The 23,653-nt window shown below is 39.4% G+C and overlaps 2 protein-coding genes across 5 annotated transcripts in view; one reads left to right on the top strand and one right to left on the bottom strand.

Moving 5' to 3' along the window:
• The first annotated feature begins 2,851 nt into the window (after positions 1-2,851).
• PRG4 (proteoglycan 4) lies at positions 2,852-5,603 on the top strand. Its single transcript, XM_075509137.1, has 5 exons — positions 2,852-2,969; positions 3,292-3,431; positions 4,249-4,405; positions 5,270-5,449; positions 5,587-5,603. The coding sequence occupies exons 1-5, from the start codon at positions 2,852-2,854 to the stop codon at positions 5,601-5,603; spliced, it is 612 nt and encodes a 203-aa protein (XP_075365252.1).
• Positions 5,604-6,935: 1,332 nt separating this feature from the next.
• The window catches only part of TPR (translocated promoter region, nuclear basket protein), a 42,088-nt gene continuing 25,370 nt past the window's right edge, over positions 6,936-23,653 (bottom strand). For 2 of the 4 annotated variants that reach the window (XM_075507808.1, XM_075507812.1), the window contains 17 exons: positions 23,189-23,250; positions 22,057-22,265; positions 21,475-21,747; positions 20,510-20,658; positions 19,563-19,646; positions 17,448-17,648; positions 16,023-16,154; positions 15,387-15,477; positions 14,727-14,911; positions 13,838-13,906; positions 12,572-12,666; positions 11,768-11,874; positions 10,887-10,982; positions 10,526-10,682; positions 8,819-8,937; positions 8,176-8,274; positions 6,936-7,150 (listed from right to left, as the gene is read on the bottom strand). In XM_075507808.1, coding sequence (XP_075363923.1) covers positions 7,095-7,150; positions 8,176-8,274; positions 8,819-8,937; positions 10,526-10,682; positions 10,887-10,982; positions 11,768-11,874; positions 12,572-12,666; positions 13,838-13,906; positions 14,727-14,911; positions 15,387-15,477; positions 16,023-16,154; positions 17,448-17,648; positions 19,563-19,646; positions 20,510-20,658; positions 21,475-21,747; positions 22,057-22,265; positions 23,189-23,250 — 2,184 coding nt within the window. In that variant the 3' untranslated portion in view covers positions 6,936-7,094. The remainder of the gene's footprint in view (positions 7,151-8,175; positions 8,275-8,818; positions 8,938-10,525; positions 10,683-10,886; positions 10,983-11,767; positions 11,875-12,571; positions 12,667-13,837; positions 13,907-14,726; positions 14,912-15,386; positions 15,478-16,022; positions 16,155-17,447; positions 17,649-19,562; positions 19,647-20,509; positions 20,659-21,474; positions 21,748-22,056; positions 22,266-23,188; positions 23,251-23,653) is intronic. The other 2 variants (XM_075507811.1, XM_075507810.1) reach the window with 2 other exon arrangements.

Below are 23,653 nucleotides of genomic sequence, written 5' to 3'. Positions count from 1 at the left end.
GCACCAACATCCAAGGCAGACTCTCCCACCACACCCAAACCTGAAGACAGAACCCCAGAGGCACCAACAACCAAGGCAGACTCTCCCACCACCCCCAAACCAGAAGACACAACCCCAGAGGCACCAACAACCAAGGCAGACTCTCCCACCACCCCCAAACCAGAAGACACAACCCCAGAGGCACCAACAACCAAGGCAGACTCTCCCACCACCCCCACACCTGAAGACACAACCCCTGCACCCACAACCCCAGAGGCCACAGAGGCACCAACAACCAAGGCAGACTCTCCCACCACCCCCACACCTGAAGACACAACCCCTGCACCCACAACCCCTGCAGCCACAGAGGCACCAACAACCAAGGCAGACTCTCCCACCACCCCCAAACCAGAAGACACAACCCCAGAGGCACCAACAACCAAGGCAGACTCTCCCACCACCCCCAAAATGGAAGAGACAACCTCAGAGGCACCAACCACCAAGGTAGACTCTCCCACCACCCCTAAGATCAAGGGGACTATCCCTGCAGCCACTGAGGTTGACACCACTGCCATACAGAAAACACCACCTATTGAAGTGACAACTACCGTCCCTGGATTAGTAACAACTGTTAAAAAAGCCACAACCACTCAAAGCAGTGACACGTTCACAAGAATTGGGAAGGAAACACCCATACCTGAAGCAGACATAACGGTGTCAGAAACAACAGCAGAGAAGAAAATTACAACTCTTCCACCCAAAGTAGCAACCAGCACAACTGCAAAAGACATGACTACAGCAGTCCAAAGGATAGTGGTGACTGCAGCTAGGACTACTGAGATTGTAACAATAACTGACAAAAAAGACAAAACAACAGCTAAAACTGTTACTACTCCTATAACCAAAGAGCTGACAACTAAGATAGAAACAACCACGGTGAACAAACAGATAACAACACCCAAGAAAGACAAAACTACTGTGCTTAAAGACATTTTAACAACAAGAAGTAGAAAAGACACAACTACTGTAACTACGGTGATAACAGCTAAACCAGATGGCTCTCCTAAAGGTAAGGACGATATTCAAAATACAACTCCTACAGCCAAGCAAGCTGTCTCTACAGCAGCTGAATCAGAAGCAACTACTGCGGACAAAAAGACTGCAACAACAGCTGCAGAAAAAGAAGCAACCCCAGCTAAACACGACAAGACTCCCATACCAAAAGAGACTTTAATGGCTAAAAAAGAAGAAAGCCCTGTGGAAACAGCAAATGTAACAACAGCAGCTGCAGCAGCTACAACTCCCATGCCCAAGCCTACTGTGTTGACAACTGCCAAAACAGATTCAACTCCTAAAGCCAGGGAGATTGTGACAACTAAAAGAGACTCAACTATGGGAACTAAGCAGACTGTAACAGCAGCAGCTAAAGAGAGCACAAGTACTACTTGTGTTGTAGAGACAACAACAGCTGGTAAAAAAGAAGTAATGACCATCAAAGAAACTAGCATCACACCTGAAAAAGAAATGGAAGATGCCACTGAAAAGGCCCCTAGTATTGACAAGGGAGAGAAAACTACAGTTAGCAAAGAGACCACTACAAGAGATAAAAAAGACACGATAGAAGAAATGTTTATTGTTTCTAAAGGGACATCCAAGCCAACTATACATTTCCAGGAGGTTACTGACACGAAAGATGAGCCTCATCCATCCAACCCTCAAACTCTGCCAATAAAAGAAGAGCCTGAGATAAACAACAAGCCTTTAATACAAACTGCGGACTTGCCAATTTTAACTGGAGAAACACAAGGTAATTGCATTCCAGTAGGTACAAAAGCACGAATAACTCAAACCAGAGAGCACAACAAAACACATGAGTAAAGGACATGCAAGACCCTTCTATCTGGTGCCAGAAGAATGTGGCACTCCTGTCCCAGTGGTCAACCATGACCATGGTGCTACAGCTGCCAGCATCCTGAATACCGGTACCTCAGTTTTCAATCGTGTTGTTATGGAAATTCTCCATGTAGTTTAGAACATGATCTTGTTTCAGTAATTGGTCCAGCTGAAAAACATTTGCTGTAAGCACTGTGGAAGATGCAAACACAAAAAGTCAAGGACAAAGAAAATACATTTCTAAGTCCCATGAAAACATTGCTAGGGAATCAGGCCTAGGCCTAGGCCATATCCACCATTACTCATGGTACCTAACCTGTCATTTTGTAGTCACATACAAAAAATGTCACATAAGACAGACAAGAAGTCTTTTCCTTGTATTCTCTTTCCTCTGCGTTTTGCCACAACATTTTTAATGTCCTCGCAGTTTATTTTCATCAGATAGAGCCCCTAGGTTCTTGGGCAATTTTTCAATCATATATTGACATATATTTTTGGGGAAAAAAAAAAGTTTTTTAGTTGGAAAATACTTTGATTTTTGTCCAAAACAGATTCATCCTTCCTTCATATTTAACTGAAAGTAAATGTAAATGCTTTTTTAAGAAATAAGGAGTAGGAGGGGAACCCCCTAGAGCAGCTTGGAGAAACATCAAGTAAACATCCTGGAGCATGAAAAAATTAAATGAGGAATGTAGCGATGCATTTATAGGTCTTTTTCTGAATTACAGGTACTCAGGTAAGCAATAAGTGATGATATCCATAAGTAGTCTGGTAAAAGGCTGGTCTTGCACTCCTGGGACCAAAACACCAAAACTTTCCAGGAATATCTCTCAAATCAGTAATTAAACCCTTTGCATGACAAGTGCCAGGCAGAGGCCTGAACGGCAGACAGCCCTGAACATCACCGACGCAAGGGATCACATTTAACAGCCGTAGTGCTACTGGCGGTGGGCAGGGGAGGTTACGCACTTTCTATTAAATGTTAAACAAACCCAAGCCACGGTGTTTTGCAGCGAAAAACGAGAAGGACCTGTGCAGCGGGAGGCCGGCCGACAGCATGGTGGCCCTGCCGAACGGCACCCTCGCTGTCTTCCGAGGTAGGCCGCCCCCGGCCCCCCCCTGCTCCTGCTCCTCTTCCTCCTCCTCCCCCGCCGCCCTCACCTGCCCCGGCCCGTTCCGCCCCCTACTCCCCCGTGCCGCTTCAGCGTTCTGAGGCCGCATAAAGCGACACCGGAGCCCACGGCCTCCCGCGCCTGAGGGGTGCCGCCGGGGCAGCAGCCGGCTTTTCCCCTCAGCCGCGTCCTGAGGGCAGGAGCGAGGAAGGACGGGAGGGGGATTCTCGTTTCCAGTGCCTTTCTCCCTGCGTCTGTCTGTCCGTTGGTCCACACGCGTTTCACCGTGTCTCCTCCCGCCGCGCAGGTCACTACTACTGGCTGCTGAACGGCAGAAGCCCGCCGACGACTAGCCCCCGCCGGATCAGCGACGGCTGGGGCATCCCGTCCCCCATCGACGCCGTCTTCTCCAGGTGCAACTGCGATGGCAAGACCTTCTTCATCAAGGTGAGGAGCCCCCCCTCCGGGGAGTGAGCGTGACGGGCGCGAGAGGGTGTGTGGGGCAGGTCAGCTTAAAAAATGGTGCAGGTTTTGAAATGCAGCCCCACAGAAGAGGAGCCTTGCGTTGCTCTGGGGTTGCGTTGCTCATTTTATAGGCATTTTCAAACAGCGTGGTGGGTTTGAAACTGTGGGTGAAGTTGTGTCTCTTCCCCAGCCGCCCGTAGTCTGCCTTGAGATGGTGCTTATCAGGAAAAAAATCAATTCAGTGGTTTTTTCCCCTGTAATTGGCTAGGAGACAAAGCATGGACAGAATAACTGATAATTGAGTAATATTTACGTATGAGCCACACTTAAAAACATGGGTAGTTTATCGTGTCTTTCCCTTGCCCACACACAGCCTAAATTAGTTCCTTATACATTTCCCTTCCTGAAAGAAGATAATGAAATGCACACACCTCATTAATTCGGCAATAACTATATAATGTCTTTAATAATTCAGTCCTAGAATTCCAGCAGGTTTTTGTACCTGCAAAAATTTAGAGATTTAGAAAGCAAATCACTTTGTTCAGTAACCACTCGTAACAGTTCCTTTCTAAGATACTCTATTCCTACTCGAAGGTGGTGTTAAAAGACTGCAGAAGGCATTTTATGAAGTTGTAGTGTTTTTTTCCTGTTTTTAATGGATGTAGGAGGAGTGGTTCCAGTCAGTTTTACAATGTAGTTATCAAAATGCTAGTGTTACGATTATTTTTCATGTCTGTGTTGAAGCTCAATTACCAAGAATGAATTTCCTCTGAAGCTCACTTTTTCCTTAAATCATTAGGGTCCCCTATACTGGCGTTTCACTAACGGTGTTATGGATAAAGGTTATCCCAAACCTCTTGCGAATGGATTTGCAGGGCTAAGTGGGAAAATAGTAGCAACCCTCCCTGTGGCAAGATACAAAACCAGACCAGAATCTGTTTATTTTATCAAAAAAGGTATGTCTCTTTTTCAGAAGTTCACAGATGATCAAAAGGTGTTTGAATTGCATTAGTCAGGAATAAAACACCGTTTCTCTTGACTGAAAGACATCTTTCTTTCAAAACCAGAAACATAAGTGATGTCAAAGTGTGCTAGGTAGTCAAAAAATAGCCTGAAGCTTTAAAAAGTTGTTAGTACTTAGATATCTTTAAGCGCATTTTAAAATGGACAGGACATTAAGGGACAGAACCCAGCATCTTAGTGGACAAGCATTAAAGTAAGTTTTATCTGGTGGTAAAACTATTTTAGTCTCAAGTTAATTAGAGAAGGGAAGGCTTCAAGTGTACTGGTTCATAACTATGTATGGAAATCTCCCTCCCTATTTCTTATTCCATATTTTAAATTAATGTAATTTCCTTATCTTATATGAATGATGTACTGCCACTGTCAGAATTGTTAGCTGAATTTAAAAAGCAGAGGTTAAGGAAATGCAAATCTTTTTCTGGACTCCAGCCCTCCTCTCATGCAGCCTAAAATGATGGTCTTACCCTCTCCCTGATGAATAGGAATGATGGCAGCAAAAGCAGTTCCCCTGGAATTGTACTTACTACAGTAACTGTAAGAGCCTGCAGGAGGTATCACTACAGCTAGAAGCACATGTTGGATTTGGAGAGCAAGGCTTTTATCTCAAAATGTAGGAATGGATATAAAAAGCTGAAGGCTGGAACAGCTGTAGACTTATTAAAATGATGCTGTTGATTTCCTGCATGTGATACGGGTATTGTGGGATATGGATATCTATGACATTTTCATATCTGATCTAGCTGGTGGTTTGGTGTTTTTTTTTTTTTTTAACCAAATGAAATAAATGTCTATTTCAGATGGCAACATGCAACAGTATGTGTACAGACAAGAACCAGCCAAGAAGTGTCAAAGAAGAACCCAGGTTACCATAAGATACCCAGCTTATGTCCCAAGACTTGTAATAAGGAGACGCTTTCAACGTGCAGCAAGAATGCCAACTGTTATTCAGACTGTCAGAATCAACCCATATCCATCTGGTAACTTATGTTTATTAAGTTTCTTTTATACAACTGTTTTAATCGTAGTAGTTTCTAAAACACAACATTCTGTTCCCTTTTTTTTTTAATATAGTACTTTTAAAATTTTTTAATCCAATAGATCTCGCTTGCTGTAGATTATACAAGCAAATGATAGTTTACAGCAGACACACTGCAACACCTCCTAACTTTTCTTTTGCTTTCAGGAGTTTTGCGGAAGGAAATCAAAATGACTGCCTACTGGAGAGGGCTCCCAAAAATAATTCATTCAACTATCTCACTACCCAACTACAATAAGCCAGATGGCTATGATTATTATGCCTTCTCTTACAGTAAGTTAAAGCTAATGCAAGTTACTATACATTTCAAAAGACTAAGGGATGGGGAAGAAAGAAGCCCATGTATCTCTGAGCTTTCCAAAGCGTGATGTTACTGCTTGTGATTGTGCAAGACTAATTTTAAGCACTACTAAAAAGTCCTGAGAATTAAAATGTTGCCTGTAATCTAGAGATGTTTCTATTAAAAAAAAAATCAATAGTTACAGGACAACTAGCAGCAACGAGGTACAATGATGCAAACTAGCTGCTTGTGGAATGCATTGCCATAAGAGTTCAGGCTTATGCAGTGATAAAAAACCTGACATACTATATTAACGATAGAGTGAAATCCTTGGACAACTACACGTCGATAGTTTTTTCACTGACTTCCATGAAACTATGTTTCTGACAAAACAAAAAAGGGAGGGAAATGAACCATTTTGCTTCACAGGAAAAAGTTATTTATGATTCTAGATTAGGTAGATCCTTTCCTTCTAGCCAGGATCAGGTAAAAGCATTCCTCAGAATTTTCTGGATTATTCAGGAAAAAAAGCTCTAATATCCAAATACAGGATACTAAAGTAAGTCTCTGCCAGTATGATCTAATTCCTAACCTTAACATAGGCCAGTTCATACTTGGGGACCACAGAGTTCCCACTTTTGTAGTCAGTGCAGGATTGTTTTGTTTCTAGTTTGTTTGATTTTCCAAATTCTATTTTCCAAATTCCAAAGACTATTTCTGTGTTCTAGCAGTATAAGAGTATTCTTCCCTACTCCCTGTTCTTGGGACAGATTTAATTATCAGCAGTACTGTAAAACTTAGCTAAACACAAAGAAGGACATGTAAAAAATAAAGTTGAGGACAAAAATTCATTGTTACAGCCCTCTCAACTCCATATATGTATGTGGAATGAAAAGTCTGTTATTCATGCCTAAATGAAATTAAAAGGAAGGCTTTAACTTCAACATTCTTTCCAGGTACTAAACGTAGTTTCTGGAATTTAATTCTGACATATCTTCGTTTCAGATCGGTACTACAGTTTGGATGTTGGCAAAAGAATAGCAAGACCTGTTACCGCTCTCACAGGAAAGACTGTATCCAAAGACTGGTACAACTGTCCTAGCAAGTGATGCGCAGCAGAGGATTTTAAAAAAAGATGCCATTTGAATGTTGACATTTTGTCTAATTTTATTATTAAAGACACTGAAATGTGTGCACACAAATCTAAGTATAAAATGCTGCTTTAAGCTCTCGCTTCATTACACTAAAGCAACCACAGGCAAACTGGCACTTTTGTATACACAGCTGTAATTACTTCACAGATCCTTTAACTAATATTTCCTCTGTTCAGGCCTCCTCTGCCTCCCATTGCATGAGTTACACCTGTGTTGGGAAAGAAAACAAATGCATTAATAGAAAACCTTTTCAACCTTTTAATCAACCATTGGTACATGTGATACTTTATCCTTCTGTAAGGAATTGCTACTGCAGTGGAGCCCTTCCTTTCTAGTAAAATTCAAGCTCTCCCTTCCTCCCCTAGAGCCCAGTGATATGGATACATTCTACTTCTGTCATTTAAAAGAATGTGATCTTATCTCAGGCCCTGTGCCAAAAGAACACGTATAGCATTCTTACCACAGTTGAAATCAGTTAGTCCCTCCCTTTTGTTATTAAAGAAATGGTGATAGACTAGAAAGAAAATCTATCCTAGGTCCACCTCCTCACTTTTTTTTTTTCTTTAAAATACCAGATACCTATATTTCAATGCTACTATCAAGTCTTCTACAATGTTAAAACAATGCCAAACTGAATATAATTCATCTAAAGATTTTTCTTAATACAGATGTTGCAAACAATTTATTGTCACGGTTTCACTCTATACTGCATTACAAAAGTCTGTAATACTTCTATAAACTTTTTTGGTTGTTTTTTTTAAATCAGTGTAAGACATAGTGAGATAATAACTGGAATCCCTATGTACCAAATGGGAAACTAATACGTAATGTTAAAAACAAAGATTTCTAAACTTATGTCCTAATATCATTTTTTAAAATCTTCTTTTCAAAATTTGCAAAGTTTAAGATCTACTGCACTTTACTTCCTCTCCATTGAGAAGAACCACGTGTCACATAAGAAGAAAGTTTGCCTATCTAAAAAACGCTCACACTAACATACTAAAACAAAACTACAGATCTCTTAGGGTAGCTAAGGAAACTTAGTTTCCTAAGGAAACTAAGGAAACTACAGAGCTATTGAAAGCCAGGGAAGGGATGCTGTATTATTTAACATCTTACAAGCAAACACAAGCATATAAAGTAGTACTTCATATATGGTCCCCACAGGAAGAATGTACTAAAAACTTGTTCTAAAGAAAAAGAGTTTGAATTTGAGCAACCATGAACACTTACCCCGCTGTCTGTTGAACTGACGACCACGAACACCAGTTCTTAATGCCGGTGGCTGAAGTCTGACACGTCGAAATGGCTTAGGCTGATTACTGCTTGTGTCTGTGAAGAAGTGGAAATGGAGGAAAGAATGTCTGTGTCTAGTACAGTTTCTCACTGTTAATGTTTACTTGATTTGATACGCATTATGCTCTTGAATTTACTTTAAAATTATGAAAGTACATCCTTATTTCATTGACATCTTTGATATAAATAAAAGCCTCAAAACAAGTAAGTTTGGGACTTCTTTCATCATCTATGCTAGGTGGTTAAATTGGTAACAGTGATTTACTTACTGTTCTTTGATGATTTAATATTGAAAAATATTTTAAAATCTGACATCAAACATAACAGTGGATAGAATCACCAAAGTATCAATAACTTTTGCTCCCTGAAGCATTATTCTTACTACAGCCTACTCTAGTTACTGCAGTCCAAGTAAAAATTGTTTGCCATTAAGACTATAGGCATCAAAACATGATCTTGCTCTAAGAGTTCTATCTTACTTTATGTACATTGGCTATCAGCAGTGCATGATGCTGACCCAAAAAGTTCCCACACTTAATGAAATGGTACGAAACAACTGCTTCCAGCAATTAACCCGTACCTGCAGATGAACTAGAAGGAGGATCTTGACTAGTCGAAGGAAGATCTGACTCATCAGAAGCTTGAACAGATTCTTCTTCTTGCTGGCTATCAATTTCTAGGCCTACTTCTGAAGTAATTCTAGAAGAGAAGGAGGGGGAGGAAAAACACGTAAGTGTATTCACATAGTTTCAAAAAGCTCAGGAAAAAAAGCATCATATTGGAGCAGAAAGATTACTATGCAAATGTCTTTCCCCAGAAATTCTCACTGGTTTTATTGTTTTGTCATGTCCCCCCTGCCCCAATAATGAGATTTATCTGGCTCTTAGAAAAATAACAATGTCATTGCCTCGCATCTGGAGTTGGGCTGCATATTATATTCAACATACTAACTGTCTTTCAAAAGAAGGTCATAGAAGCTATTTAATAACAATAACTAAAAAACCTAATGTGATGGTGGTGTGTATGTTTAGATAGGGGAAGAATGAAGTGGAGGGACCACACTGACTGCTTACGCCTAAAGATCACTCACTGGCACAATACCCAAGTTATTTGGACTCTGTCTTCAAAAGATGAAAACCAAAAAGCATTATAGGGCTGGAAAAAAAAAATTAAACATTCAACTTAGTTTAAATGCAGCTCACTTTTTGGTATACATTTTATTTACCTTGATTGGTATATAAAAACTGTTAGAAGATGATAACTAAAACTCAAACTGTGGGAAATAGCTGTTCTCTACTAGTAACAGACTGACTTGCTCTCCTATCAGGCTAAAAGCCTGTTCACAGACTTTTCTGTGAACCACTTAGTTCCTCTAAGGATATACTTCTCAGTCACTAAAGATTAGATAGTTTTGTAAGAAACAAATATGAGACCTTAACATTAGAATACCTATCCTATGCTCTACCTATTTGTAGGCAGACTATTGCAGTTCAAGTTGGTACTGCATCAAGAAAACTGTGTGGCATATTTAACTTGCAGCAGTAACACTTCATTTTCTTACGACCAAACTTCCTACCTCCTGCAATCAGTAGATAAAAGTTTAACTAAATTGTGAACTACACATCTTTTATTATTATGCAACCAATACAAATAAAAAGTGAAATATAGCATAAAATGATAACCCATCCCCTTTTAGATTTGTAATGTGATCATATGATCATAATACAAAATATAGCAATTATTATAAATATTAAAAATTGCACTTGCAAAGTGGAAGACAAAATAATTTGTCTATCAAATTCTTAAGAACTGCTTATTCCCCTCCCTTGCGCTACATCTTTTGTACTTGCACTGCCTTAACTGAATGACTTCATTATATATGCTTGCTTTGTAACGAGAAGTGATTTTCTCTAGTAACAAACAGGAATGCTTTAGCTTTTATTCTAAAAACCCCAGCCCTTCAAACTGGGGCCTTTACCATCAGTATTTGACTACCGCAGAGCCCTCTGCATTCTGAAAAAATACAGAAATCTTTTTTTTTTTTTTTTTTGGTGAGTTTTATGTTAGCTATCTTAAATCAGAAGAAGAAAATCAGAAGAAAAATATTTGGTTTTAGATGAAAAAGTCAGATTGTACTACTTCACAAAATTACTAAATCCTGTTTGAGCTGTCCTTCCTACCACAACAGGTTAAATTGAATATGAATCACAGGCAGACCTGGATGAAAACAAATCATTAAAACTAACATGACATCAAGTCTTAGTGAACCAAACAAGTCAGAGTTTACCCTTCAGATTCTGCCTCTGCAAAAACTTCATCCCCATCATCACCCGCTCCAGCCTCCGTAGTGGTGGACAGATTGCCAGTAGATGTCGTAACCATTGGAACAGACTGAGAAGCATGCTCTGAAGCATCAGCTGATGCACTTTCAGTAAAAACTGTCACTGTACAGGAAAGGTAGTTTAATAAACATGGTGTTAGTTTGAATTTCCTACAGAAAATCCATGGAAATCTTAGGCATGTCAGGGAAAGGGCTACTGAATACTCCTGACGTAGCAATAAGCACTATAACAACAATAATCTAATCCTTTTCTGGAAAGTCAACGTTTCTAATCTTTACTTCAGCCTGAAAATTTCTTGCCACTTACCTGGTGCTGCTACTTGTAATGGTGTTGTGGGAACGCTACGACCACCTGATTCTTCTTCATGAGCAAGGAATAGTGGGGTTTCATACATTCCTAAACCTGCAACACAAAGTTTTAGTGACAATTAAAATAGCCAGCTAAAAAGCAGATTAACTGTCTTCTCTCTGTACACTTGATGAAATGCAGTGATCTGTACTTAAATATGGAGATTTTTGTTATTTTAAGTTTGTTTTGACTTACTGCCAGAGCTAATTATAATTTATTGAAAGGTAAAACCTTGATGAAAATATTTCTATTTGTTTTACTTTCATGCTTTTCTTATGCCATTATTTTGCTGTGAGCTTTCTTCAAAGAACAGCATACTGTTCCATGCTGACAGGGATGCAGGAGAAAGGGATTGATTCAGGACAATAGCAAAAACAATATAGACAAATTGCCTGGCCATCTCTTAGCAGGTAAGGATATATCCCAAAATTTTCTTTGCATTTGCTGTTTTCTCCTATTATTTTACTACAGGAAAGCTACAATCAACAGTAAAATTAAAATCAAAAGCCATTCCTTCAATATTTCATTTCTCCTTAAATGAAGTTTCTTGTGCCCAGCAGGCAATTTGTCCTACATGAAATTTCAGCTTCTCCGGTTCACAAGCCTGTTGTTCCTACCCACAGAAGAATTTGACTTTTAAAACCATATTACAAATAGAAGTGCAGCGGCTTAAAGGAAACACCTTTCTACTTTCTGTCAGTCTCTCTCTGCTGACAATTATTAAGAGTCACAGGTTTCCACACTCAACAAATACCTGAAAGTAGAATTGCATTTTATTGACTGCTTTATTTGTTTTTCACTCTAGCAACCATGGCAAAGAAAGTACAGAAATGGTTTACCTCCTTGTGATGCAAGCTGACCAAGATCAGAGTGACTTGAGCTAGTTTGTGGCATATCTTCAGGGGGTCCAAATCTGAATCTAGGAACTCCAGCTACCTGAGGGGAACTATCAAAATAAAGATTATAAAGATTTAAGGAAATCTGCAATTTTTCCAGTGATCAGGAAGGGGGGGGAAAGACAGACAGACAGACAGAAAAAAAAAAAAAAAGACAACTTTCTGACCAAAACAAGAGAACAAATTATGCATGATACAAAATGAATTAATACTGACCATAAAAATCAGCTAAAATACTGCTAATTAAATAGCAGTTAGTTTCTCAAACTTATTTGGACTGCATCCGATATCAGTAAAACAGTCCTGAAGAGAATATTTGTTACTTACTCATCCTATGAATTCTCACAATTTTAAGTGGATTGCTGAACATGTCCAAAACCATCCCAAATGCAAAAACGGAGATAACTGTTCCTACTTTTATTGGTAATATTAGGGGGTGGGGCGGAGGGAAGAGAGCAGGGAAGGAAATGAAATAGAAGAACCTATTTTTTTTTTGCTTAACCTAGTCTTAAGTCAGTAAGATACAATACATTGGAGATTATCTGCCTCCTAATTTGCTGGTAAGTTTCATGATACACAGTTCAAATAATGATTACTTATTTGTAGATGCAGCCATCTATCATACTACTTAGAATGTTTTAGCACGTTACTCCAATCACAAGTTCATTTAATTTGAATTCATTTTCATTCCACTGAAAAATAGAAAGAAAGATGCCCTTTTTTTTTTTTCCTTCAACATCTACTTACTGAATGGCTTCTGCAAACCCATCTGTACGATGTGGAACTACAAGAGTTGGTGTGCTCGGAACTGTTCTGTCTTCATCATCAAAGAAGTGTTGCTGCTGGAAAAAAAGAGGCTGATATGAGAGCCTACAATGTATTTCCAGTTTCTACCAAGCCAAGTTAAAGGTTGGTTTGCTTTTTCCACATTGTCCAGCAAAACAAAGATGGATTTAGCTCTAACAAAATTCTTGTCTCATTTCAGGTATCTAAATCTGAGCTAGTTATATAGATTGCCCTGACAGGCAATTAAAGAAACCAAACCAAACCAAAATAAAAATCATACGCTTGCAGAGCACCCATCTTTAAAAGGATTTTTAGACATCTGCTCCATGAGATCATCGCACCATCAAAGTGCCACATCTCACTGTTGACTACAAAGGAATCTTGGGGTGACTCGTTCATAAATAGATGAGAATCATCTGTCTTAATCTGGATGGCTGTAATGTACCTGCCATATAGGATTTTTCACATATCAAATCATCTGTTCCCTATAGACTTGTGTCCTTTGTTCCTGCATTGCCTACAAAGCCAGAAACCTCAGCTCCCTCTTCCCTCATCCTTCATAAGGCATTTTTTCACCTCCCTGTCTTCCTCCCATATCTTTCAAACCTTTCACTCCAAACTACTCCTAAGCTCCCTCCCATGTGCTAAGTTACTGTCCAGGCAAAAATCAGTAGGTACTGAGGCCAGTTCCAAGCAGAAATTGAATGACAGGTACATGCAAGCCAAGCAGAATCAAAAAATCTGAGCTGATGGCTTTGATCTCAGAAAAGATACTTTTTTAGTCAGTCAGTCTCCCCTCCCTCGCTGAACTTGCATTCCTTCTGTCAAATACAGCTGAAGTTGAATAAAGGGTTCAAAATTAGCTGAAGGAGACAGACAGAAATCATAAATTAGCCTTGTTCCTTTAGGATGAAGCTGAAAACATTTTATTATTTTTTCCAGTAACATGTCCATTTTCAAGACTGATTCTAAAACCAAGTAATTAAAACTGCCTTAGACAAAACCAATTCAACCTTTTTTGAAGACCTTTAGCTTCCTGGGAGTTTTCCAGCATTTGCCTTCCATTAATACAGAAATTAACCAGACTAAGATATTTTCCACAAGACTACAGAAACCATCCCACCCCTGAAGTCAGCAGCTAGGCTTCTTCAAAAAACAAAATAAAACCCAAGAGTTATGGATGTTCCCTCAATGCAGGTTTTTAGTAGTAGACTTTCATATACTTACCATCCCACCTATACCAGGAGTTAGCTGAAGTCCACGCCCCACCGACTGTCTTCGAGTCATCTGGATTCTCTTTATAGTAAAGAAAATTGAAGTAGTGTGAATGCTTTCCTGGAATTCTAATAACACACAATTGTTCAATCAGAGCCAAGGATAGCGGCTAAAATTATATGGCAGTGTGCAACACTGCTCAGTACAGTATCATACCTCCTTAAAGAATAGACCATGGCAGCTGCTACTCCATATCTCATATCTGCTGCCTGATCTAACCATGAAAGAGAATCGTGTAGGTTTAAATTCTGGGTAAGTGGCATTACTATTTTACTCAACTTTCTACTGAGAACAGAAAACTTTATTGTGGCCCCAAGCCCCAGAACAAGTTAATGGTAAAGAATAATTTCAGTCAGGATATTTTTGCAAAATTCACATTGTGATGTTTTCATTTACAAAATCTATAGGTCTATGTCAAAGCATAATCATGGGTCAGACACTGACTATGAAAGGTTTAACTTAGAAAATGAATGGCAACATTCCTTTGCCCCGTCTGCATTGGGGCAGAGACTAATAAAAACCCCTGCCAATCTGTCTGAGTTACAACCTGTTCAAGAACAGCTTTTGTAGTGGAAATAACAGCAGTCACTGACTGAAACAACACTGGTATAATAATTTCAAGATACAAATCCATCATGAGTGCCTTACTGCTTTTAATGTTCCCTGTCCAGCCATAATCTGCAGGACAAGACGTGTTAGGTCAGTTTGCTCAGCTACCATTTTTAGGATGCTAAATAGAGGTCATCTATTTTTACAATAGGCAGAGTACTTACGTTTTATTTAGAAGAAATCAGGTAGTAATTTTTTAAAAGTCTTCTAAACCGCTAGAGATAGTTTATACCTGTACTGGGGGACCCAGTTCTTGAGGAGGAGCATGAATAGTTAATCGTGGGGGCAGTGGATGTGGCGGTCTGCGTGGTGACTGTGGGGGCCGAGGGGCCTGTCTCTCTGAGGCAGATGATGGCTGCTGTTCTCTTGAGCTTTCGTGAGGAAAAGTGGACTCAGCAGCACTTGTACTCCCTTCTCCTAAAACATACAGAAGTATAGAGGAGTAAACCCATGCCCTTCCAACTCAGTTGAAAACATGAAGGAAAGTCTTCAAATTCTGCTACCACATTAACACAGACATTTTTACCTTTGCAAGAGTGGGGACAGCTCAGTACTGTTATTTAAAATCACTTAAAAGAGGACTTCTGCCAGCTATGTCAACACCAGCACCGAAACAAGCTATTGATTATTCAAGTGCTGATTTAGAGAGAGATTAATCTACTGAGCCATCAACAGCAGTTTCCATAGCAACCAGAGCTTGCAGGGTTTTCAAAGGAATGTAGAATAAATCCAGAAAAGAATATTTCAAAAGAATCTACACTTCAGGTTAAAATGGTCTTTAGCATTTCACCTTACATTCTTACTTTTAAGTGCATATTTTAACATACAAAACAGCTTCTACATTTTCCCCCCTTATAGGCAGAGACTTTGAAGAAACATGGAATAACCATACCACTGTTTTGAGAATCTGCTGCCCTCTGGTTGCTTTCACCTCCTCCCATGCTTTCCTCAGTTTCTGTTCCAGGATCTGTACCATCAGCACCCTAAAAAAACCCCCATAAACATTATATGACTTAGCACTAAACAACTTACAGGCTGTAAAGAGAATAAAAAAGCAGTACAAAAGTATTCAGAAAGTAAAAAAAGTAAAACATATCAAAATCTTAACATTTTTCTGTAAATATCTACAAAATCAGGTAAATCTATACAACTCTATGAAATTTCAGAAGTTTTGTGTATCTGTACATACACAAACGTGAACAATGTAGCCATCATCATTTCATAATAATAGACAATGAAATATCCAGCTTTTGAAGAAACTGCCTTACTAGCTTTGCAACTACAGTATTTGTTGCTGACTCCTGTACTTTGCATTTTCATTCAGCCCTCTTAAACATTCAAAGTTGATTTTTCTTGTGAAAACACCCGTTATAACAGAAATTACTATCACCTACTAGGAGCCTCAATTTTCTGGGATGAATTCACACTAAGATTGTCCTTTCAAGTATGCAAATATGTGCAGATGCATTACAACACTAGTTTATTCCCAGAAATTTAGCAGGCTATAAAAAATAGGTACAAATCTCACCTCAGCATCATCTGCTTCATATCCGTCATTACCATCAGCACTACCAGTTCCTTCATTACTGTCATCACCTTCATCTCCCATCCCTGTGTCTTCATCATCATCCTCGTCTTCCTCTTCCTCATCCTCATAGTCCTATGATAAGACCACAAAAAAGCCTTAAGGAAGCGCAGAAAGGGTAGTGGAATAATTTCAAATCTTAAAGTGGTACACTTCACTTTGTGGTACACAGACCACCTCTGTCTGTGGATCTCTTTCTGAAGATGTTCAGCATTTATTACCCACAGAGTACATGTATGTATTTTTCTATTACTGTAGTAGGTTGACCTTGGCTGGCTGCCAGACACCTACCCAGACACTCCCTCTTCAACAGGACGAGGGTAGAAAATAAGATGAAAAAGCTTGAGAGTCAAGATAAAGGCAGGCAGATCACTTACCAATAACCATTACAGGTAAAACAGACTCAACTCGCAGAAAATTAAATTAATTTGTTGCCAATTAAAAATAGAGTTGGATGGTGAGAAACAATGACAAAAACCAGAACACCTTCCCCCAAACCCCTTCTTCTTCTCAGGCTCAACTTCACCCCCTCTTTCCCAACTCCTCTTCCTCCTCCTCCAACCCAAGCAGGGCAGAGGGGACAGGGAATTGTGGTCAGTCCGTAACAGTTTCTCTCAGCTACTCCTTCCTCCTCCAGCGTGGGTCCTCTCCACAGAATGCAGTCCTTCAAGAACTACTCCAGCAGTGGGTCCTTCCTGCTGAAGGGCTGCCGTCCATCAGGATAAACCTGCTCCTCCATTGGCTCCTCTCCATGGGCCACGGTTCCTGGCAGTAGAGTGTATTCCTCCATGGACTGCAGTTTCCTTCAGAGAATATCCTCCTCTCCACAGGCTGCAGGGAAACACCTGCTCCATTGTGGTCTCTTCCATGGGCTACAAGGAATATCTGCTCCGATGCCTGGAGCACTTCCTTCCCCTCATTCTTCTTTGACCTTGGTGTTCACAGGATTGTTTCTCGCTTTTTTTTCCCCCTCCTCACACTAACACTCCCATGCAGCATTTTGCCCTTTCTTACATATGTTTTCACCAGCTGATGGGCTCAGCTGTGTCCTGCAGTGGGGCCACTGCAGAGCCAGCTGGAACAGGCTGTGTCCAGCATGGGGCAGCCCCCAGCCTCTCCTCAGAGGCCACCCTTGTATGTTGAATAGTCATAGATAATCTAGAGGCACTATAGAATTTTATGACTTCAAAAAAATCAGCTGAATTAGCAAGTATCTTTAAAACACTAGAAGTTCAGGCTACATAAATACAGACTATTTATACAGAAAAAAAAATATTTTGATTAAATTAGTCCTGCCAGGTGAGCTTTACATCTGATCAAAGACAAAATCATAAAGTAGTTCATAAAGTAATTCCATGATATACATACTTCCTGCTCGCCTTCATTTTCTTCATCATCATCATCTTCATCATCACTGTCAATTACAATGACATCATCTCTCTTGGATTGACCATCCTGAGATGAAGAAGTATTTTGTTGATCTGGCTGAAGAGGTCCAAGATCTATTGGGATAGACTGGGAAGTTTCTTCACTATCCTCCATGGGCGTGTACTCTCCCTGTGTAACACCCTGTAAAAGATAAAAGTAAATTACCAGAAGAAACAAAATGAAATGCAGCATATACAATTCTTAAAATGTTATTCAGTAAAGTGTCCGCTGTATTTCTAAGAGTTTCCTGTGTCCAATCCTAGCTCTCAACCTCAACCAAATGGAGGCCTGCTCTACAACACAAGTCCAAGTATTTTGTCCTTCACTTCCAAATCTGATTTGGGATGGGTGCCATCATTAGGGATACTGTATTCATATATGATGCATTTGAATGCACATTCATAAAAAGCAGCTGTCTAAATGTTTACCCATCTATTTCAGATAACCAAGGAGCTATCACCAACACCTGCACAATAACCAAATATAGATACACAGAGTATTGCTGACAGCTGAGGAGGCACTCCATCCTTACTTCACATCCAGCCTGGTTCACAATTGCCTGGTTACTTAGAGGGGCACTCTGAGCACACCACCAATACTGCAGTTACTGTCATCGCACAAGACTGGTGATGGGACAAAGAGAAGAGAAACAGACTCTGAAGCTTACAAGAGAAACACTAGTTATTGCTGTTCCTTAATAACTAACCAAGATAGGAGAAGACAAAAGAGAACGCTACAGATGATTGTCAGCAATTGACCACAGACAACTAAAAGTCTCCCCAGGATCAAGGAACAACCATCTCTCCTCTAAGCATGAACTCTGAGCTGCTGTTTGAGAGTTCTTCTGGTCTGGAGGAACAGTAATGCAATTCACATGATAGCCAGCCACAGAGCTAGCAAATAGTTCTCCTTCCATTCAGCACGTATGTATATTCAGAGCACGTATGTATATTCAAAACATTTGAACGGAATCTGACAAGTATGGCTAGAAGTGTTCAGGAAAAAAAAAAAAATGCATCAGGGAGAATCCCCCACAACCTTTTTAAAAAAAAAAATAAAAAAATTCAGGACTCTACCACATACATTTTGCAGCATTCAAGACTTGGTTTAGGTACAATAACTAGGTTCTCTTATTTTCTGAACATGTCACTTTAATGTTGCAAATGGTTGTCTAGCAGCAGAATTCAAATAATCACATTGAGTGCTAGAACTGTTAATTAAAGAACATTTAAAGATACTTGTGGAATAGAAAGCACACAGCTGGAATTTAATAATGGGGAGATAAATGTTTGTCATACTTTTTAAACATGGGAAGGATATGAGGGGGAAAAATGCCTGACTAAAGACTCAGTGCCCACCACCGCTTAAAGAAAATAGATTCCACACCTCAGAATGAGGTTTTGCCAAGTTAGGGAATTACCACAACACTTTTGCTCATTTCTGAGGTAAAAGGAGATTAAATTCATGGTTTTCACTTATATTTGGCTTTCCTAACATAGCTACAACGGGCATTTTGCAGAACTAGAACAAAACCAACTTTATTTTCCTTTGTTTATAATATCATGACCCATGTAACACTAAGCTTGCTCAAGGATTTGTCAAAGCTTTCTGTAAAAGAAAAGCCAGAAAGCAAAGAGAAGTACTCCAAAGGAGTAAGCGAAGAACTGAAAACTCCAATTCCATTTTAAGACTGTGATTCATTTAACCCCTACATCTCAGTTTCACTATATAAAACTGGGGTTTTAAGGATACTAGGGTTTCTAAAACAATACATCAAATTACAATTCAAAATTGCAAAGCTTCATTAACAGTCTGAATGTTACTTATATAGCTACCTGTACAGTGCAATAAAAATTGAGCATCTACCCTTGAACATTGCAAGTCTAAACTTTAAAGTTATAAGTGGTTTCCACTGGAAACCTGCAGGATCTGATTTGACATTTCACTTCTAAAAATACTGAGAGGTGGGGGGGGGGGGGGGGGGGGGGGGGGCGGGGGGCAGAAGATGGCTATTTCTGCTGAAATGAAGATTTTTTTCTTTTCAAATATGCTTACTTCTCCAATTGAGTCTTGTGAGTCTTGATTGTATGTTTGAGCTTCTACCTCACCATCAGTGCTCTCTTCTGCTGTCACTTCCTCCTGAAAGAACATATATTTTTCTCATTTAAAACACATCATTAGCCCTACAATTTCATTCTTTAACATGTTTGAGATTTTTTTACTTTTTTTGAAAAATTATCTTTTCCCACAGATATGGTGGGCAACATTTTGTTCCCCTTCTACTATTATTCCTTAGATCTACTTTTATCTAGCACCCCATTTCTCTGCCCTGCAGAAATACAATTTCCCCATTCAAGTCCAGTGGACCTCAGTGTCTCAAACTTTTCAGGACCAAAAAAGAACCCTCAAGGTTTCCCATTCTACCTCCATCCTCTCAGCTAATCAAGTGATAATGTTCTTACACAATCTTGCCCTTTTCTGTTATGCAACAACCCTCTGGTACAGAGTTAATAAAACATCTTTGATTTCCTTAACATTATTCATAAGTTGCCTGCTCTGAGGTTCTGTCTCAAGTTATTCCTTTTTTGCAGGACATCCCAATTCCCTCACACCAATATTTCACACGCTTCTCCTGTACGCTTTTCCATGGAACTCATCTTTGCTTCCCTGGCATCTCCTCAAGTGCACTGTATTTTATTCCAGAATAACTGTAGATAACGACCTTCCAGACCACACTGAAAAATGTTTGAACTTCTTTCTCCTCAATGCTAATATATGGCCCTCTGTCTTCCATCCTACAGTTCGCCAAGATTTGCGTCATTCATTGCAACTGGTGTAACCTCTGCCTTTTAAAATACCCAAACGTAATTGCTTCCTCCCCCAATAGATTAAAAAGTCACGTTAAGAATTAACTGACTTGTTCTGAAGTAATATACTTGCTCTTCCCATTTAAATCTTCCAAAAGGACAGATTAAGTAGTAACATTTTATGTTCTTGCAAACCTCAGGTCCAACTCTCTGTATGCTTCTCAGTTTCTTTGGAAGAGGTACATCCACAGTTTCCTCTGAAATTTGGTCTGAGTTTTCGACAGTGTTATCCTCTTCTTCCTCTCGTGGACGTTTAGACAGTGAAGAACTTGGGGTAGCTGAAACTTAAGAGCCTCTCAGTTATTTTCAGAACAACAAATGTACAAAACGAAAAATCAAAAGGTTTGGTATTTTACTCTGGAAGATTGCCTCTTTTTCTGCACTGAATGATAACAAATAGAATCAGACAGAATCACCTTGTGCCATTTCCTAGGACATGAAAACATCAGCCCCTTTTGTTACAAGTCTTATGCTCTTGGACCTATACTCACAACCCAGTTGACCCTAAATTTAAGCTTCAGGGTACAACTAAACTATTTTTTCCAACATCTTTGCTTCTGACAAGTACACCCAATAGTTTAACAGAGTATCAACTGGGAAACAAACACAGCAGTTTACAAAAGCATATTTTGGGGAATAAACGTTCTACACCGAAATCTACACCATGTGATGCAAACAGATGTGCAACTGTGTACCACACTGAGTAGCTTTAGAGTTCTCTATATTTTATATTCCATCTTAAGTAGCTTACTCATGATTCCTAAAATTAACCTTGCTCCAACAGTACCATGGAAACAGAGGCAGCAAGGTTTAATGTATTAAACCCCAATGCTGCTCTGAATAGATAAGCAAACATGTGAGTTTTTACTTTCTGCTTTAAGGAATGCAGTGACAACAGCATTTCAGAGGTACTGTTTCTGAAAGTTCAAGAAAGGAGCCTAACTTCACAAGTTTGTAAAACGTGCAATAAACTAAGGGGGGGGGGGGGGGCTAGGGGGTGGGAGGGTGGCGGGACAAATTCTTTTGCTGAAGTTAGGCCTGGTTTGACAAGAGTCCCAATGGAGCTATTCAAAAAGGTAAGCCTATAAAATAAAACCAACCTGTGCCAAACACTGCTGTAGAAGTGGAGGGCCTTTCTATTTGAGAGCTCTGTACAACTTCTACAATGGTAGGGGATGGCTCCTGATTAGCAGGCTCAATCTGAGGATGACTTTGCTGAGTGGGCTGCACAAAAGCAGTTGCTTGCGTCTGCTGCTGAACAGTTAAGATGGGCTGAGAGAGAGATGTCTGAACATTAGGACTGGTGGAACGCACAGACCCACTAGTGCTTCCAAAGACTGGAACATGCTCCACAGGTCCTTCTGATTGCATAGCTGAAAGGTAAACAGTAGCACATTCAACTGTCTTCATCTTATCTAGTACAGTTCACATTCTCCATTTCAGAATGCCCTAAATAAGCAGATTGAATGTTTTGCAGATGAAGTTACCATTGCTTATACCTGTCTTCAGTTGAGGAATCATGAACTTTGTTGCAACAGAAGTGGTCATAAAAGCGTAATATTGAAAGAGATGCAGGGACAATAACATTATGTGAGGTACTTTCAAACTAATAATTACTGAGATCGAGGCAAAGGTAGCATTTATTATTACTGTAGATCCTTGTACTACACTAAAATGCTTACCTTCCTGAGTCTCCACCTGCGTTGTAGGCATAACTGTGGCTGTTGGAGTAGTGGTAGGATTAGTGACTGTAGCAGGAGTAACCATTGGACGGATACTGGCTCTTGGAGTAGACTTATTCCCAGCTATTGCAGCAGCAGTCACTTTACTTGGAGTTGACACAACAGGAGTTGGTTTAATATTTGCTGTTGGTGGATCTGAAGTACTAGCACTGAAAAACAGGGTATTGGTTTCATCATGGTAGTGCAGAAAGCGGATTTTAAAATGTACCAAATGTAAACATATTAGCATAGCCAGAAATACTAATTTTTAAAGTTTTAAAATTTAAAAGCCTGACAAAGACATAATGACTTGTCTTCCAAAATCTGTTTATAGTTAAAAAAAGACAGACACACTATGCCATCAGTAGCGTTTTGTCCAGCTTAGAGGTTTGACAGGTTTCTTCAAAGCTAATCAACTAGAAATCTGTAAGCAGATCAAAAGGAGCAGTGCATAGTTCATACTATTAGCTGTGCTGGGTCTTTATTACAGTGAGTAATACATCTTACATTAAAACTAACTGATTCACTCAATACAGAGCAACATCATCTCTTGGTTGAGAAAAGGATCAGTCAAATTTTAAGACTCATTTTTGAAAGCCTTGCTTTCAAAAGGATGCTGCCATAAAAAATGAAAGGGAGTTTGTTATCTAAACTTAGTAATATAGTAATATTTCCCACTTTAGAGGTTAGTCATTTGGCTACTTTATCTGTTGTTAGAGTTAACATCTATTTAGTCCGTTTCTAATGTTTGAGATTCTTCCACAAGGACGATCCCCCCCCAACCAAAAAGGTTAAAAGGTAACAATCAAAACTGTACAACTTCAAGAATCTTGAAGTTTGAAAGCATTTAAAAAAACCTTTTATGTTTCCCAAATACCATGTTCCTGGTGGTTAATATGACAATTTAACAGCTTAAAAGCTTTACTGATTAAATGTAGCTGAGAAAACAGAAGGAACATATTATGTATCTTCAAAGTTGCTTAAGAAAAACTGTGAAAAGCCAGTGGTTAAAAAGAAGAGCAACTAGATAATGACAAAAGCAAGAAACACCAACCACAGAAACTCTGCAAAACCCCCAAACCCTTCAACTCACATTCCTCTTTCACCTGAAGCTGGAGTAGACTTGAGTGAGATTTGCCTCTGCTGTTCTGGGACCTATTAAGTAAGAAACAGAACTATCGTGCCATGTACATACGAAACACAATGAGCAATTTGGTAAAATACTTCAGCAGACAGATCTCTTTACTAACAATAATTTCTCTAACAGACTTGTTAGCATACCTAGTCAGACTCCATGATTATTGCAAATTCTCCAAAACAAATCATACCAGTCATACCAAATACGTAAACCAATTCAGTAATTTCTCAGGTATTTTCTGAAGCTATTGAGACAATAGCAGCTAGAACCCATTATACTGAACACATGGATAAAAATACAAAAATAGAGAGCAGAGTGCAAACAGTTCATTGGCTGACTCACAGTGAATGATATAACTGTACCCTTGTTAGCACTGGGAATTCTGACTATGACAGGAAATAAGTTTTAAATTAAGTTCTG

The sequence above is a fragment of the Mycteria americana genome, chromosome 7 (genome assembly GCF_035582795.1).
Source record: "Mycteria americana isolate JAX WOST 10 ecotype Jacksonville Zoo and Gardens chromosome 7, USCA_MyAme_1.0, whole genome shotgun sequence".
Taxonomy (NCBI): Eukaryota; Metazoa; Chordata; class Aves; order Ciconiiformes; family Ciconiidae; genus Mycteria; species Mycteria americana.
This window is presented reverse-complemented; position numbering and strand designations above follow the sequence as displayed.

Bases quoted from the DNA above. Each gene is read 5' to 3' on its own strand.
- PRG4 (XM_075509137.1), top strand. From the start codon at position 2,852: ATGTTAAACAAACCCAAGCCACGGTGTTTTGCAGCGAAAAACGAGAAG. The intron at 2,970-3,291 runs GTAGGCCGCCCC...CCCGCCGCGCAG, and splicing joins CACCCTCGCTGTCTTCCGAG to GTCACTACTACTGGCTGCTG. The intron at 3,432-4,248 runs GTGAGGAGCCCC...TTAAATCATTAG, and splicing joins GCAAGACCTTCTTCATCAAG to GGTCCCCTATACTGGCGTTT.